General features: G+C 43.3%; 1 protein-coding gene and 1 long non-coding RNA gene across 5 annotated transcripts; one reads left to right on the plus strand and one right to left on the minus strand.

Annotated features, from left to right (window-relative positions):
* Positions 1-2778: 2778 nt before the first annotated feature.
* LOC124281373 lies at positions 2779-6703 on the minus strand. 4 transcript variants are annotated; one of them, XR_006899913.1, is made up of 2 exons: positions 6687-6703; positions 2779-4591 (listed from the first exon to the last, which is right to left on the minus strand). It is a non-coding gene; the product is annotated as an uncharacterized LOC124281373 (long non-coding RNA). The 4 variants fall into 4 exon arrangements; XR_006899911.1 differs by lacking the exon at positions 6687-6703 and adding an exon at positions 6078-6111; XR_006899910.1 differs by lacking the exon at positions 6687-6703 and adding an exon at positions 5302-5360.
* Positions 6704-7075: 372 nt separating this feature from the next.
* On the plus strand, positions 7076-13034 carry LOC124281372 (D-ribitol-5-phosphate cytidylyltransferase-like). Its single transcript, XM_046717411.1, is given in 9 exon segments — positions 7076-7226; positions 7760-7803; positions 7805-7861; positions 8274-8423; positions 8940-9044; positions 9396-9441; positions 9883-9980; positions 11314-11589; positions 12563-13034. Coding segments are annotated over 9 exon segments (978 nt in total). The 5' UTR covers positions 7076-7117; the 3' UTR covers positions 12656-13034.
* Positions 13035-16562: the final 3528 nt, after the last annotated feature.

Consider the following 16562-nt stretch of genomic DNA (forward strand, 5'->3'; position numbering starts at 1 on the left):
AGTTACAGTAGTGGCAGTTACGGTAGTGGCAGTTACAGTAGCAGTAGTGGCAGTACAGTACAGCAGTAGTGGCAGTTACAGTAGCAGTAGTGTAGCAGTAGCAGTAGTGGTAGTTACGGTACCGGCAGTGGCAGTAGTAGGTAGTAATTGGTGGTTACAGTGGTAGTTACAGTAGCAGTAGTGGCAGGCAGTAGTGGCAGTTACAGTAGCAGTAGTGGCGGTGGCGGTAGTGGCAGTTACAGTAGCAGTAGTGGTAGTTACAGTAGCAGCAGTTACAGTGGCAGTTACAGTAGCAGTAGTGGTAGTTACGGTAGCAGTAGTGGCAGTTACAGTAGCAGTAGTGGCAGTTACAGTGATGACAGTAGTGGCAGTTACAGTAGCAGTAGTGGCAGTTACGGTAGCAGTAGTGGCAGTTACGGTAGCAGTAGTGGTAGTTACAGTAGCAGTGAAAGTGGCAGTTACGGTAGCGGTAGTGGTAGTTACAGTAGCAGTAGTGGTAGTTACAGTAGCAGTAGTGGCAGTTACAGTAGCAGTAGTGGCAGTTACAGTAGCAGTAGTGGCAGTTACAGTAGCAGTAGTGGTAGTTACAGTAGCAGTAGTGGCAGTTACAGTAGCAGTAGTGGTAGTTACAGTAGCAGTAGTGGTAGTTACGGCAGCAGCGTTACAGTAAGTGGCGGTTACGGTAGCGTAGTGGTAGTTACGGTAGTAGCAGTTACAGTAGCAGTAGTGGTAGTTACAGTAGCAGTAGTGGTAGTTACAGTAGCAGTAGTAGCAGTTACAGTAGCAGTAGTGGCAGTTACAGTAGCAGTTACAGTAGCAGTAGTGGTAGTTACAGTAGCAGTAGTGGTGAGTTACAGTAGCAGTAGTGGCAGTTACAGTAGCAGTAGTGTAGGTAGGCGGTTACGGTAGTGGCAGTTACAGTAGCGGTAGTTACAGTTACGGTAGTAGTGGCAGTTACAGTAGCAGTAGTGGCAGTTACAGTGGCAGCAGTTACAGTGGCAGTTACAGTAGCAGTAGTGGCGGTTACAGTAGCAGTGGTGGTAGTAGTGGTAGTAGCAGTAGTGGTAGTTACGGTAGCGGTAGTGGTAGTTACGAGTGGTGGCAGTAGTGGTGGTTACGGTAGCAGTGGTGGTGGTTACAGTAAGCGGTAGTGGCGGTTACGGTAGCAGTGAGTGGTGGCGGCAGTGGCAGTAGCGGCGGTTACGGTAGCAGTGGTGGTGGTTACGGTAGTAGTAGCGCCCAGTTACGGTGGCGGTAAGTGGCGGTAGCCCGGTAGTGGCAGTTACGGTAAGCGGTAGTGGTAGTTACAGTAGCGGTGGTGGCGGTTACGGTAGCAGTGGTGGTTACGGTAGTGGTAGTGGCGGTAGTTACGGTAGCGGTAGTGGCGGTTACAGTGGCGGTAGTGGCGGTTACAGAAATTGCAGTGGCGGTAGTGGCGGTTACGGTAATTGGCGGTTACGGTAGCGGTAGTGGTGGTTACGGTGGTAGCGGTTACGGTGGCGGTGGTGGCAGTAACAGTAGTGGCAGTTACAGTAGCGGTTACGGTAGCAGTGGCGGTTACCACAGTAGTGGCAGTTACGGTAGCAGTAGTGGCAGTGGCGGTAGCAGTAAGTGGTAGTTACGGTAGCGGTAGTGGCAGTTACGGTAGCAGTAGTGGCGGTTACGGTAGCGGTAGTGGTAGTTACGGTAGCAGTAGTGGCAGTTACAGTAGCGGTAGTGGTAGTTACATTACAGTGGTAGCGGTAGTGGTAGTTACAGTAGCAGTAGTGGTAGTTACAGTAGCAGTAGTGGCAGTTACAGTAGCAGTAGTGGCAGTTACAGTAGCAGTAGTGGTAGTTACAGTAGCAGTAGTGGTAGTTACAGTAGCAGTAGTGGCAGTTACAGTAGCAGTAGTGGTAGTTACAGTAGCAGTAGTGGCAGTTACAGTAGCAGTAGTGGCAGTTACAGTAGCAGTAGTGGCAGTTACAGTAGCAGTAGTGGTAGTTACAGTAGCAGTAGTGGCAGTTACAGTAGCAGTAGTGGCAGTTACAGTAGCAGTAGTGGCAGTTACAGTAGCAGTAGTGGCAGTTACAGTAGCAGTAGTGGCAGTTACAGTAGCAGTAGTGGTAGTTACAGTAGCGGTAGTTAGCAGTAGTGGCAGTTACAGTAGCAGTGGTAGTTACAGTAGCAGTAGTGGTAGTTACAGTAGCAGTAGTGGCAGTTACAGTAGCAGTAGTGGTAGTTACAGTAGCAGTAGTGGCAGTTACAGTAGCAGTAGTGGCAGTTACAGTAGCAGTAGTGGCAGTTACAGTAGCAGTAGTGGCAGTTACAGTAGCAGTAGTGGCAGTTACAGTAGCGGCAGTTACAGTAGCAGTAGTTACAGTAGCAGTAGTGGCAGTTACAGTAGCAGTAGGCAGTTACAGTAGCAGTAGTGGCAGTTACAGTAGCAGTAGTGGCAGTTACAGTAGCAGTAGTGGTAGTTACAGTAGCAGTAGTGGTAGTTACAGTGGCAGTAGTGGCAGTTACAGTGGCAGTAGTGGTAGTTACAGTAGCAGTAGTGGTAGTTACAGTAGCAGTAGTGGTAGTTACAGTAGCAGTAGTGGTAGTTACAGTAGCAGTAGCAGTAGTGGCAGTTACAGTAGCAGTAGTGGCAGTTACAGCAGCAACAGGAGCAGTAGTGGCAGTTACAGTAGCAGTAGTGGCAGTTACAGTAACAGCAGCAGTAGTGGCAGTTACAGTAGCAGTAGCAGCAGCCGTCCAACAGTAGTGACAAGTCCAACAGTAGTGACAAGTCCAACATATAGGAAATTCCATTTATTGATGATGCACATGTTTACTTACAATGCATCACATGAACAATGTCTATTTACAATGTATGAAAATGCAAGTTTTATCTACAAACCATAATAATTCAAGTGATATTTTACAAAGTATGATAACATAACTCTTAACATTATCAGCTGTAAAGCTGAGACTTCACCAGAACTCATCCACAAGACAAGGTTTCCTATTTCACCACACTTTTATGATGCCATCACTTTTGTGATGCAGAGGACATCACAGTCAGACGTAGAAAGGACCCTACTTTCAAGCTTTCAAAACACCAAAGTAATTGTGGCGATAGATGCTGGAAAGAAATCATAGAAATCAGCTGAGTATAACTTAAAGTTTGGGGGCAACAGCGAGCTTAAAGGTTATGGCCTTTCTGTATCTGACTGTGAAGTCCTTTCCTCACACAATGAGCTGTGTGACGTCATAACAGTGAGATAAGGTGAACTGTGAGGTATGGTGAAGTTCTTCAGAGGTGCCTACTTCAAGCTACCAGCTACACTACAAACTTTCCATGTCTGAAATATATTCAGATACAGTATGATGTAAATCGACAATGCATATTCAGCACTATACATTCACAGGCTAGTTTCACTGTTTCCTAAATTCAGATCAAAAACTTTCTCAAACTATGGATGCCACTTCACTCAGTGTCTCTGCTAACACAAAGAGTTTGTATTTCATTTTGTCATGGTAGAACGAAGGTAATCATCTACAGATAACCTAACCTTTATTGAGAATGCAGTATGTTTCATCTCTGTAAATTGTTTGTAATTGGTAGCATTACATAGTGTTTTTGTATATTTGACTACAAACATCTTGTAACCATAGTAACCGACACTCCCTTGGCTCTGCATGGTCATTGCTGTCAATATCCTCTTCTGACCCCAGACAATAAGCATTGTTATCTTCAGCTACTGGTAAATTACAAATTAAAGCTTTGAACAAAAGCTAGGTTATCTCTATAATGAAGCTATTAAACACAGTCTAGACTATATCTCAAGAAAGAATTACTGTTCTCACTTTCTGAATTACTTCTACATTTTATCCAAACCACCTGTATCTCATTTCTGACTACTGGTAATGCACTTCTCCCCATGGAAAACACACCTGCCAATCCCACACAGACCAACCACAGTGCATATCTCCAAAGGAGACACACACCACCCCACCAACCTGACCCCGTCCATCCATCACATCCCCTACTCCACCCAATTCCAACCCCCAGAAGCCACTCCCTTGTCAGAGCCATTCTCCTCCTGGCCCCACCTCATCACACCCCCTACTCCACCTGATTCCAACCACCAAAAGCCGCTCCCTTGTCAGAGCCATTCTCCTCCTGGCCCCACCTCATCACACCCCCTACTCCACCTGATTCCAACCCCCAAAAGCCACTCCCTTGTCAGAGCCACTCTCCTCCTGGAGACACCTGATCACATCCCCTACTCCACCTAATTCCAACCCCCAGAAGCCGCTCCCTTGTCAGAGCTGCTCTCCTCTTGGCTCCCCCCTCATCACATCCCCTACTCCATCTGATTACAAACCCCCTGAAGCCACTCCCTTGTCAGAGCCGCTCTCCTCCTGGCCCCACCTCATCACATCCTCTACTCCACCTGATTCCAACCCCCAGAAGCCACTCTCTTGTCAGAGCCACTCTCCTCCTGGCTCCCCTCCTGTAATGTCCCTTTCTCCACCTGATTCCACTCTGCCAAGCCAGCAGCCGCCTCTGCATCAGAATCACTTTCCTCCTCCTCTTTATGTTTCTTCAGCTTGTTAATGAGCTCTGAAAAAGGAATAACTGCAATGAATGAGTTCTATCTCAAATACAGATGGAGTACAACCATGTGTTTCTGAACAGTGCGTTCAGCAATATTCCAGTTTTATGACTGTGGCCTGAAAATGATCAAGTCAAGGGTACAATATATGAAGCCCATTTCTGGTGTCGCCTGTCATGATATTGCTGGAATATTGCTAAAACCAGTGCAAAATCATACTAACTCACTCGCACACAGAAACAGAATACTGACTCTTGGTGAGTGAGTATGGTCTTATGCCACTTTTAGCAATATTCCAGCAACAGCGCGGCGGGGGACACCAGAAATGGGCTTCACACACTGTACCACGTAGGGAATCAAACCTGGGTCTTTGGCATGAGTAAACACTTTAGCCACTAGGCTACCCAACCACTCCTGATTCTGAGTAGACCAGTCATTGTTTTATTCACTTAATGCTGAACAACAGGCAAGTAAGCAACAACAACAACCATCTTATATAGTCCTTTCGAATGAAGCACCTGAGAATCTACCAGCCCCTTTATCGACTGGACCACTGAGCGGTCAAGGAAACGAACCAGAACTAGAAATTGTGTCCTGTTATGTAGTTTACACAACACTTCAATATCTCACACACAGACTTACCTTTAGCAGGGTTGAACACACCACTGGTTTGTTCTCTACACACAAAGCATCTTCTACAGCTCACACACAGACTTACCTTTAGCAGGGTTGAACACACCACTGGTTTGTTCATTACACACAAAGCATCTTCTATATCTCACACACAGACTCGCCTTTAGCAGGGTTGAACACACCACTGGTTTTGTTCTCTCTACACACAAAGCATCTTCTATATCTCACACACTGACTTACCAGACTTACCTTTAGCAGGGTTGAACACACCACTGGTTTGTTCTCTACACACAAAGCATCTTCTATAGCTCACACACAGACTTACCTTTAGCAGGGTTGAACACACCACTGGTTTGTTCATTACACACTAAAAGCATCTTCTATATCTCACACACAGACTTACCTTTAGCAGGGTTGAACACACCACTGGTTTGTTCTCTACACAAAGCATCTTCTATATCTCACACACAGACTTGCCTTTAGCAGGGTTGAACACACCACTGGTTTGTTCTCTACACACAAAGCATCTTCTATATCTCAAACACAGACTCGACTTTAGCAGGGTTGAACACACCACTGGTTTGTTCTCTACACACAAAGCATCTTCTATAGCTCACACACAGACTTACCTTTAGCAGGGTTGAACACACCACTGGTTTGTTCTCTACACACAAAGCATCTTCTATATCTCACACACAGACTCACCTTTAGCAGGGTTGAACACACCACTGGTTTGTTCTCTACACACACAAAGCATCTTCTATAGCTCACACACAGACTCACCTTTAGCAGGGTTGAACACACCACTGGTTTGTTCTCTACACACAAAGCATCTTCTACAGCTCTCACACACTGACTCACCTTTAGCAGGGTTGAACACACCATTGGTTTGTTCTCTACACACAAAGCATCTTCTATATCTCACACACAGACTCGCCTTTAGCAGGGTTGAACACACCATTGGTTTGTTCTCTACACACAAAGCATCTTCTATATCTCACACACAGACTCACCTTTAGCAGGGTTGAACACACCACTGGTTTGTTCTCTACACACAAAGCATCTTCTATATCTCAAACACTAGACTCGACTTTAGCAGGGTTGAACACACCACTGGTTTGTTCTCTACACACAAAGCATCTTCTATATCTCACACACAGACTCACCTTTAGCAGGGTTGAACACACCACTGGTTTGTTCATTACACACAAAGCATCTTCTATATCTCACACACAGACTCACCTTTAGCAGGGTTGAACACACCACTGGTTTGTTCTCTACACACAAAGCATCTTCTACAGCTCACACACTGACTTACCTTTAGCAGGGTTGAACACACCACTGGTTTGTTCATTACACACAAAGCATCTTCTATATCTCACACACAGACTCACCTTTAGCAGGGTTGAACACACCACTGGTTTGTTCTCTACACACAAAGCATCTTCTACAGCTCACACACAGACTCACCTTTAGCAGGGTTGAACACACCACTGGTTTGTTCTCTACACACAAAGCATCTTCTATATCTCAAACACAGACTCGCCTTTAGCAGGGTTGAACACACCATTGGTTTGTTCTCTACACACAAAGCATCTTCTATATCTCACACACAGACTCGCCTTTAGCAGGGTTGAACACACCATTGGTTTGTTCTCTACACACAAAGCATCTTCTATATCTCACACACAGACGAACAATATTACAGCAACTCTGAAAAAAATGTCTCATGATGTATTGTAAACATGATTAGTCTCATAAACATAACATAATGTATATTATCTGTGAAGTATGAGGTATAATGACTTCTCAGTTTCCAACTGTTGACTTCTGAGTATGTATAAGACAGGCTGCCATGGATCAAGTTCATCATTGTGACAGTGTCGGAGAGCTGCAAGGACATGATGCTCCAGCTGGTAACAGACTACAACCTCCACAAGGTCACTGTTGTTGCTGGGTCCCCAACCAGGCACAGATCTATCTACAATGGCATCAAGGCTGTTTCAGGTGGTATGTTAAATTGATTGAAACTATGCAGTATTAATACTGTTTCAGGAATGACAGAAAAACATGAAAATCTTTCGTCAGGTCAGCATTGTGAGATAGAAGGATAAGCAGATGACCATATTTGATTTATTTTGTGATAACAAGAGTGCATGAAACCGCTATGGCTGTATCCATGGTAACAATGTGGCTTGTGAATGACCAAATGGATTAAAGGCAGAGGTCAAGTGTTTCTCAGATTCCCTTACTTTTTTCCTTGTTCTGATCATAACCATTGTCACTTACTGCTTTTAAACACCCAACATGCTCAAATAATAAAAAGTCTGCTATAAGTTTGATCATTTATTCTCATAACTACCACATTGATTTGATACATTTTGTCATATTTCCTTGTTTGATGTCAAACATTAAGAAGCATAAAAATTTAAAACAGTTTCATCTGATTTTGATGATGTTTTTGCAAGTATAAAATCTGTGATTATTGTAATATAACATGGCAGTAACCACGGTAACCCACAGATCCATGCTGACTGTTTCAGTATGCAGTGCACCAGATGTTGTCTTGATTCATGATGCAGTTAGAATATTTGGTGAAGAAGATCCTCATCCGAGACATTGCCTTGGCTGCTCACAAACATGGGGTAATGTTCTTTCCTGTACTAAATAATCCTCAATATGTTAGGACATTAGGGAAGCCTAGTTGTTAAACAGTTCATTCAAAGGCCCAGGTTCAGTTTACCCATCTGTACAATGTATTTATTTCTGTTGCACTGAATTATGATATTGTATGGATAATGCCACAAGCTGCATAAGACCATACTCTGTTGCTCAATAACGCATGTTGTAAGTGAACGTGTATATATTGACATCACATGTATATCAGCCACCACACTGCGATCCATTCACGCAGTACAGTAGATTTGTTCGCAGTCTCCTGACAAAGTGTTATTTAAAACTGGATGTTTTTACTTGAATTTAATTGTTATTCCCCATGCTTGAAAGTATGTGGTATTAAGTTATTAAGCTGTTATTAAGACATAGTTATTCTGTCAGGCATCAGGAGTCACCCGACCCCTCATATCCACGGTGATTGCGTCAGATTCTGACGGGATGTTGACAGAGTCCTTGGACAGAAGTCAGTACGCTGCGAGCGAAATGCCGCAGGGATTTAAGTATCATGTCATTAAACAGGCCTACGAGAAGGTAATAATACAGATGATAACACTGATTCCGTAAGGATTACGTCATCAAACAGAACTATAAGCATGATGAGGCATTAATCATAACGCTGATAAGAATTTAGATATTCCCTCTGTATGCTGTGAATGAGATGCCAGAGGTCTTCCAGTATCCACATTAAACAGGCATACAAGTAGATAAACATAACACAGGAATACAGGATGTTTATTTCAATAAACAGATGTCTTGTATCACACAAGAACGCTCTACATATATAACGTTTAAAGCATAATTACATTTAAAATGGAAAGTGGGCGTGTCTTAATTTATGGATTTACATGCCCAAAAATGCGTATAGGCAGAGGGGGAAGAGAAACCTATTTCAATATAAACATCACTGACTTAACTCCATTGTGTCAATTACTGTATTTTTTCATTGCTACGCACCTATCTTTTTAGGTACAGCTTATCTCTCCTCACTCACGGTCAAGTGAGCTTATGTCCTGTTGTTGGTCTGTCATTAACTGTTTTTATTGACAGAGTACCGACTTTGATTTTGACTATGGTACTGAGTGTCTTCTGCTGGCCAAGAAGTACGCTGGTGTGAATGCGTGTATAGTGGCCGGCAAGCCCTACTTGTGGAAGGTGAGCATGTCAACATGCTGGTGTAGAGTCAGTGTTGACATGGAGTAGAGTACAGTGTACTACAAATAAACACCAGTGTGGTATTAAAAATACAACAATACAGGATATTGTGTGCAATAATATCCGATCTGAATATTATGAAAGTGTTATCCTCTAAAGCAAATATCATCAAGGACTGACAAGGTTTGAAAGTTTCTGTATTTTCAAAGTACTGAGAATAATCACCTGTTAACCAAGAAACTTGTATGGCAGAAGGAAGTTTTTCAATCATGCTAATCATAACAGTCTGAACGATTAGATTTTGTTATGTATTGATTAACTTCCTGACTTGTACTGTTTCCTTCTGCCCAGGTGACACACAAGAAGGATCTACATGCAGCAGAAGCAATGCTGAAAGGTATTTCGTCATTATCTATATAGTGAGTGAGTGAGTTGGGGTTTACACCGCTTTAAGCAATATTCCATCAATATCACGGCAGGGACAGCTGAAGTGAGCTTCACACATTGTACCCATGTAGGGAATCTAACCCTTGTCTTTGGTGTGACAAGCGAATGATTTAACCGGTGGGATACCCCACCACCCCAGATCTATAAAGACTTACTCAGAGGACATTTTTCAGTCCAGTGTCTGCAACAGATATCATTGTATTTAAGATATAACAGCAATACTTTTATTCAAATGTTACTTTCATGATTTCACAAAATTTTGATAACAGTTTCTTCCATACCTCTGAAATATATCTTCAGGAGATGTAGAGGACACTCATTCAATGACAGAGAAAATGCACTGATCTGAAACCTTGTAACAATGTTAACAGTAGTGTGTATATCTCCACAGAACAGTTTCTCCAAGTAGCCATACTGGCCACAGCTGGACAAGATGTGTTAGTGGATACCCTTGAGAGACAGCTGTGTACTGCCGTGAGATCTGAGCAGGTGAGGAAGGGAGAAGTAACATTTGAACATTCTGGGACAATTGTGTATTTGCAAATTACAAGGGTTTATGAAAATTCTTTAGCTCAGTGAACACAAAGTGAAATATTGTTGGAGTTTTATTTATCTTTTAACATAGTCTCATTGCTGTATTTTTCAGGGATGAGAATTTTCCGCGGCTCCGCGGAATTCCGGGAATTTCATAAGACCAAGGGTCATTGTTGTGAATCGTCTAAATCCGATAGATGCTAAACCCCCTGCTAGTTTTCAGAGTTTTTCCCAAAACTTCATTCTCACCCCTGATTTTTGTTCCGTCTCTTATAGAGGTCAGTTATCATTGTGTTTGGTTTATTTTAATTTGAAAACAGTTGGTAATCAATAAAGAAGCATACAGCATTATGGATAACAACTTCTTGTTTATTATCCTTAAAGTTGTATACTTAATTATTGCCACACCAACCTCTAGAATGCTGATCTAACAATTAGGTGGTAATCACTAATGGCCATATCTGAAGAAGAAGGGAGATGGGTGTCAGTATTGGCCAGTTTAGAGCAGGTATCCATACAAGAGTTATGCCCCCTGCAGATGATTATTATGGGATGTGTATGTGAGCCGAGCACATGGAAAACAGTGTACTGTAATGCTACGAGGAATAAGGTTGGTTCTTGTCAAGACAACGGCTTCTTTATATGACAGTTGATTAGAGACTAGTATCCACACTTCCACACAGCAGCAATTGCAACATGGATGGTGTAAACAACAGCATTGTCCTGATAGAGAGGGACACTATGTCACTCAGTGTCAGCTGAAATGCTTCTTGTTATTCAGTTGTTGCCATCTTGTCAATGAGTTACCCGTGAAGATCTGGGTTAGAATTCATCTTCAGTAACCCATGTTAATCGTAAGAGGCGACTAATGGGATCGGGTGTCAACCACTGACTGGGTTGGCACATGTCATTGTATCCCAATTGTGTAGATGGATGCTTCTGCTGTTGATGATATAGCTGAAATATTGCTGAGTGAAGCATAAAACTAAACTCACTCATTTCAATAAGTTGGCAAACATTCACCATTTATAGTTGTTGATGTTATGTATTATGTCTTTGCTGTCCAAGAGGATGGTGGCTATAACTGATTCAGTGGGTCTGGCTGCTTTCAACTTGGTTGTGGGAGACCCAAAGTGTTTCACACCAAAGGTTCTTATTTCTGTCAGGATCACAGTGATCTGGGTTCAGCTCAGCACCAGTCACTATCCTTAAATTGAAATCATTTGGGTTGTGGTTATAACTGGGTGATAGTTTAAGTACATGGATACATGTGATGCTCTATCTGTAGGTTAAAGTCACGTCGGAGATAATCACACAGTCTCACAGTGAACATGCCAACACCTTCATCCACATCCACTCCTCGCTGCCCTCTAACCGGTCAGCTCTGAATCCGGCCACCCATCCATGTGGTGACCGGCTATTGTTTGACCACTGCCACATTCACGTGTTCATGCTTGAACCAACCCAGGTGTCCGACCAGCATCACCAACTGAGTGTTCACTTCAAGCAACTGGCCATCCAGCTGAAGGGTCAGCATTTCATGGTGTATGCTGTTCTAGCTCAGGTATTTCAAGTTATCAAAAATGTTCTGCAGTACTCTCTCCTTTTTTGAACTTTAACAGTTGTGAGATTGACATGACTGGAACGTCATCATGATATAAAGGTCTATGTAATATACTTGCTACCACATTTCAATTGGCTTGGTTAGCAGAATCAGGTATGGTAGATATTGATCAACATTACTACTTATGAAATATAATACTCCATTTCGCCAAGAGCCTTTTTGTTGTAAATTTGGGATTGAGAAAAGGATATATACATCAAGAAATGTATTCATACACTGCAGAAGAATTTGCAGGATCTAATCACACTGAACAATGTTTTAAGCCAATTAGCATGATAAGATTGCAATGTACATTATTAATGACAGGTTTAATACATTAGATAGACCCCTACCACCATACTCTGAAGGAGAGTGAGTGAGTGAGTGAGTTTAGTTTTACGCCACACTCAGCAATATTCCAGCTATATGACGGTGGTCTGTAAATAATCGAGTCTGGACCAGACAATCCAGTGATCAACATCATGAACATCGATCTGCTCAAATGGGAACCGATGACATGTGTCAACCAAGTCAGCAAGCCTGACCACCCAATCCCGTTAGTCGCCTCTTACGGCAAGCATAGTCACCTTCTGTGACAAGCATGGGTTGCTGAAGACCTATTCTACTCCGGATCTTCACGGGTCTCTGAAGGAGAGGCGGCGATGGGGTAACCTAGTGGTAAAAACTTTTGCTTGTCATGCCAAGGATCAGGTTCGATTCCCCACATGTGTACAACCTGTGGAACCCAATTCTGGTGTCTCCTACCATGATATCATTGGAATATTGCTAAAGTGGTTTAAAACTGCACTTACCCATCCACTCAAGGAGAGTCTCTGGTTTATACAGTCCAAAACATCTGTCTGTTTTTACCATCTCAACAATAAATGGAGGAAAGATAGTTGAATAATAATACATACATTGATATGTATTTCAGACAACAGAAGGCTGTGAAGCAGTTTCAGCTATGGTGAAGCATCTGGTCATCCACAGAAGTACAGCCCTCTCGGGACAAGTCTTCCTTGTGTGACCAAGAGTTGTCTCCCTTCTCCATAATCAGTAGCTCTTCCCATATACAAGTATTTCTGATACTATCAGTATGTATACTTTGTATTAAAGAAACCTCCTGTGCCATAATTCTGAAGAATATGTGTAAGCAATATCTAACTAATTCAAGTGCTGAATTTCCAGGAACATTTTGTCTCTCATTCCTGACCTGAACAGGCCTCTATGTTCACTCAGATTTATTTACATCAGAAGACACCGTATAGATATAGAAAACAACCTTACTGAATGTGCATCTAATCATCATGAAACACAATTCAGAAGACACCATATAGATATAGAAAACACCCTTACTGAATGTGCATCTAATCATCATGAAACTCAATTCAGAAGACACCATAATTTTGCAGGAATATGGCTGAAATCATGTAAAACCCAATTCACTCACTCACCTCACAGTCACACACCTGTCCAACACACCTGTCCAACACACCTGTTCATCACACCTGTCCATCACACCTGTCCAACACACCTGTCTATCACACCTGTCCATCACACCTGTCCAACACACCTGTCCATCACACCTGTCCAACACACCTGTCCATCACACCTGTCCATCACACTACCCGTGAAGGTCCGGGTTAGAATATTGATCTTCAGTAACCCATGCTTGTCGTAAGAGGCGAATAACGGGTTCGGGTGGTCAGGCTCGCTGACTTGGTTGACACATGTCATCGGTTCCCAATTGTGCAGATCGATGCTCATGTTGTTGATCACTGGATTGTCTGGTCCAGATTCGATTATTTACAGACCGCCGTCATATACCTGGAATGTTGCTGAGTGCAGCGTAAAACTAAACTCACTCACTCCATCATACCAGTGTGAAGATGCAGATTTATATGTATCCAACTCACCATGGATTTGCAATGTCTTACATTCTTATTAAATCATATGTTCCTGCGAGATGAAACTGACCAGGATGTTATACAGCCTTGTGTATACTGGTGCTTGATGAGGGGATTATGCAATAGTAAATTCTTATGTTATGTTTTTAATTCATTTATTGTTTCATCCATGATATATATTAATACTCCATTTATACTTATATCTCTGTTTACATAAATGTTGAATAAAGAAAATGACACATACCATCAGGGTTTTGTGAATGATACATATTGATGGCCAAGGCTTTACATTGACACCAGCCTACCAGTCTCTATGTTTGGTTATATTTCCCTTCCTAATGACATAAGTATGCATGTTGTATGATATGTCCTTTAGAAGAGCGACGGTGCACCCTTCAAGGCACCAAAATGACACGTCTTAAACCTCCAGTATGTGGTATTGTGCCCACTTCAAGACACTAAAACGACACGTCTTAAACCCCTAGTATGTGGTATTGTGCCTCCTTCAAGACACTAAAGTGACACCTCTTAAACCCCATAGTATGTGGTATTGTGCCCCCTTCAGGGCACTGTGATCACATGTCTTAGTATGTGGTATTGTGCCTCCTTCAAGACACTAAAATGACACGTCTTAAACCCCCAGTATGTGGTATTGTGCCCCCTTCAGGGCACTGTGATCACATGTCTTAGACCCCCTGTATGTGGTATTGTGCCCCCCTTCAAGACACTAAAATGACACGTCTTAAACCCCCAGTATGTGGTATTGTGCCCCCTTTAGGGCACTGTGATCACATGTCTTAAACCCCCAGTATGTGGTATTGTGCCCCCCTTCAAGACACTAAAGTGACACGTCTTAAACCCCCAGTATGTGGTATTGTGCCCCCTTTAGGGCACTGTGATCACATGTCTTAGACCCCCTGTATGTGGTATTGTGCCCCCCTTCAAGACACTAAAGTGACACGTCTTAAACCCTCAGTGTGTGGTATTGTGCCCCCTTTAGGGCACTGTGATCACATGTCTTAGTATGTGGTATTGTGCCTCCTTCAAGACACTAAAATGACACGTCTTAAACCCCCAGTATGTGGTATTGTGCCCCTTTAGGGCACTGTGATCACATGTCTTAGACCCCTGTATGTGGTATTGTGCCCCCTTCAAGACACTAAAATGACACGCCTTAAACCCCCCAGTATGTGGTATTGTGCCCCCCTTCAGGGCACTGTGATCACATGTCTTAGACCCCTGTATGTGGTATTGTGCCCCCCTTCAAGACACTAAAATGATATGTCTTAAACCCCCAGTATGTGGTATTGTGCCCCCTTCAGGGCACTGTGATCACATGTCTTAGACCCCTGTATGTGGTATTGTGCCCCTTCAAGACACTAAAATGACACGCCTTAAACCCCCAGTATATGGTATTGTGCCCCTTTAGGGCACTGTGATCACATGTCTTAGACCCCTGTATGTGGTATTGTGCCCCCTTAAGACACTAAATGACATGTCTTAAACCCCCAGTATGTGGTATTGTGCCCCCTTCAGGGCACTGTGATCACATGTCTTAGACCCCCTGTATGTGGTATTGTGGCCCCTTCAAGACACTAAAATGACATGTCTTAAACCCCCAGTATGTGGTATTGTGCCCCTTTAGGGCACTGTGATCACATGTCTTAGACCCCCTGTGTGGTATTGTGCCCCCTTCAAGACACTAAAATGACACGTCTTAAACCCCCAGTATGTGGTATTGTGCCCCTTTAGGGCACTGTGATCACATGTCTTAGACCCTGTATGTGGTATTGCCCCCTTCAAGACACTAAAATGACATGTCTTAAACCCCCAGTATGTGGTATTGTGCCCCCTTTAGGGCACTGTGATCACATGTCTTAGACCCCTGTATGTGGTATTGTGCCCCCTTCAAGACACTAAATGACATGTCTTAAACCGCCAGTATGTGGTGGTATTGTGCCCCTTTAGGGCACTGTGATCACATGTCTTAGACCCCTGTATGTGGTATTGTGCCCCTTCAAGACACTAAATGACACGTCTTAAACCCCCAGTGTGTGGTATTGTGCCCCTTTAGGGCACTGTGATCACATGTCTTAGACCCTGTATGTGGTATTGTGCCCCCTTCAAGACACTAAAGTGACATGTCTTAAACCCCAGTATGTGGTATTGTGCCCCTTTAGGGCACTGTGATCACATGTCTTAGACCCCTGTATGTGGTATTGTGCCCCCTTCAAGACACTAAAATGACATGTCTTAAACCCCCAGTATGTGGTATTGTGCCCCTTTAGGGCACTGTGATCACATGTCTTAGACCCCCTGTATGTGGTATTGTGCCCCCTTCAAGACACTAAAATGACATGTCTTAAACCCCCAGTATGTGGTATTGTGCCCCCTTTAGGGCACTGTGATCACATGTCTTAGACCCCCTGTATGTGGTATTGTGCCTCCCTTCAAGACACTGAAATGACACGTCTTCAACCCCCAGTATGTGGTATTGTGCCCCCTTTAGGGCACTGTGATCACATGTCTTAGTATGTGGTATTGTGCCCCTTTCAAGACACTAAAATGACACGTCTTAAACCCCCAGTATGTGGTATTGTGCCCCCTTCAGAGCACTGTGATCACATGTCTTAGACCCCCTGTTTGTGGTATTGTGCCCCCCTTCAAGACACTAAAATGACACGTCTTAAGCCCCCAGTATGTGGTATTGTGCCCACTTCAAGACACTAAAACGACACGTCTTAAACCCCTAGTATGTGGTATTGTGCCTCCTTCAAGACACTAAAGTGACACCTCTTAAACCCCATAGTATGTGGTATTGTGCCCCTTCAGGGCACTGTGATCACATGTCTTAGTATGTGGTATTGTGCCTCCTTCAAGACACTAAAATGACACGTCTTAAACCCCAGTATGTGGTATTGTGCCCCTTCAGGGCACTGTGATCACATGTCTTAGACCCTGTATGGTATTGTGCCCCCTTCAAGACACTAAAATGACACGTCTTAAACCCCCAGTATGTGGTATTGT

This window comes from Haliotis rubra, unplaced genomic scaffold (assembly GCF_003918875.1).
Source record: "Haliotis rubra isolate DU_JTF1 unplaced genomic scaffold, ASM391887v1 Scf283, whole genome shotgun sequence".
In the NCBI taxonomy this organism is placed as follows: Eukaryota; Metazoa; Mollusca; class Gastropoda; order Lepetellida; family Haliotidae; genus Haliotis; species Haliotis rubra.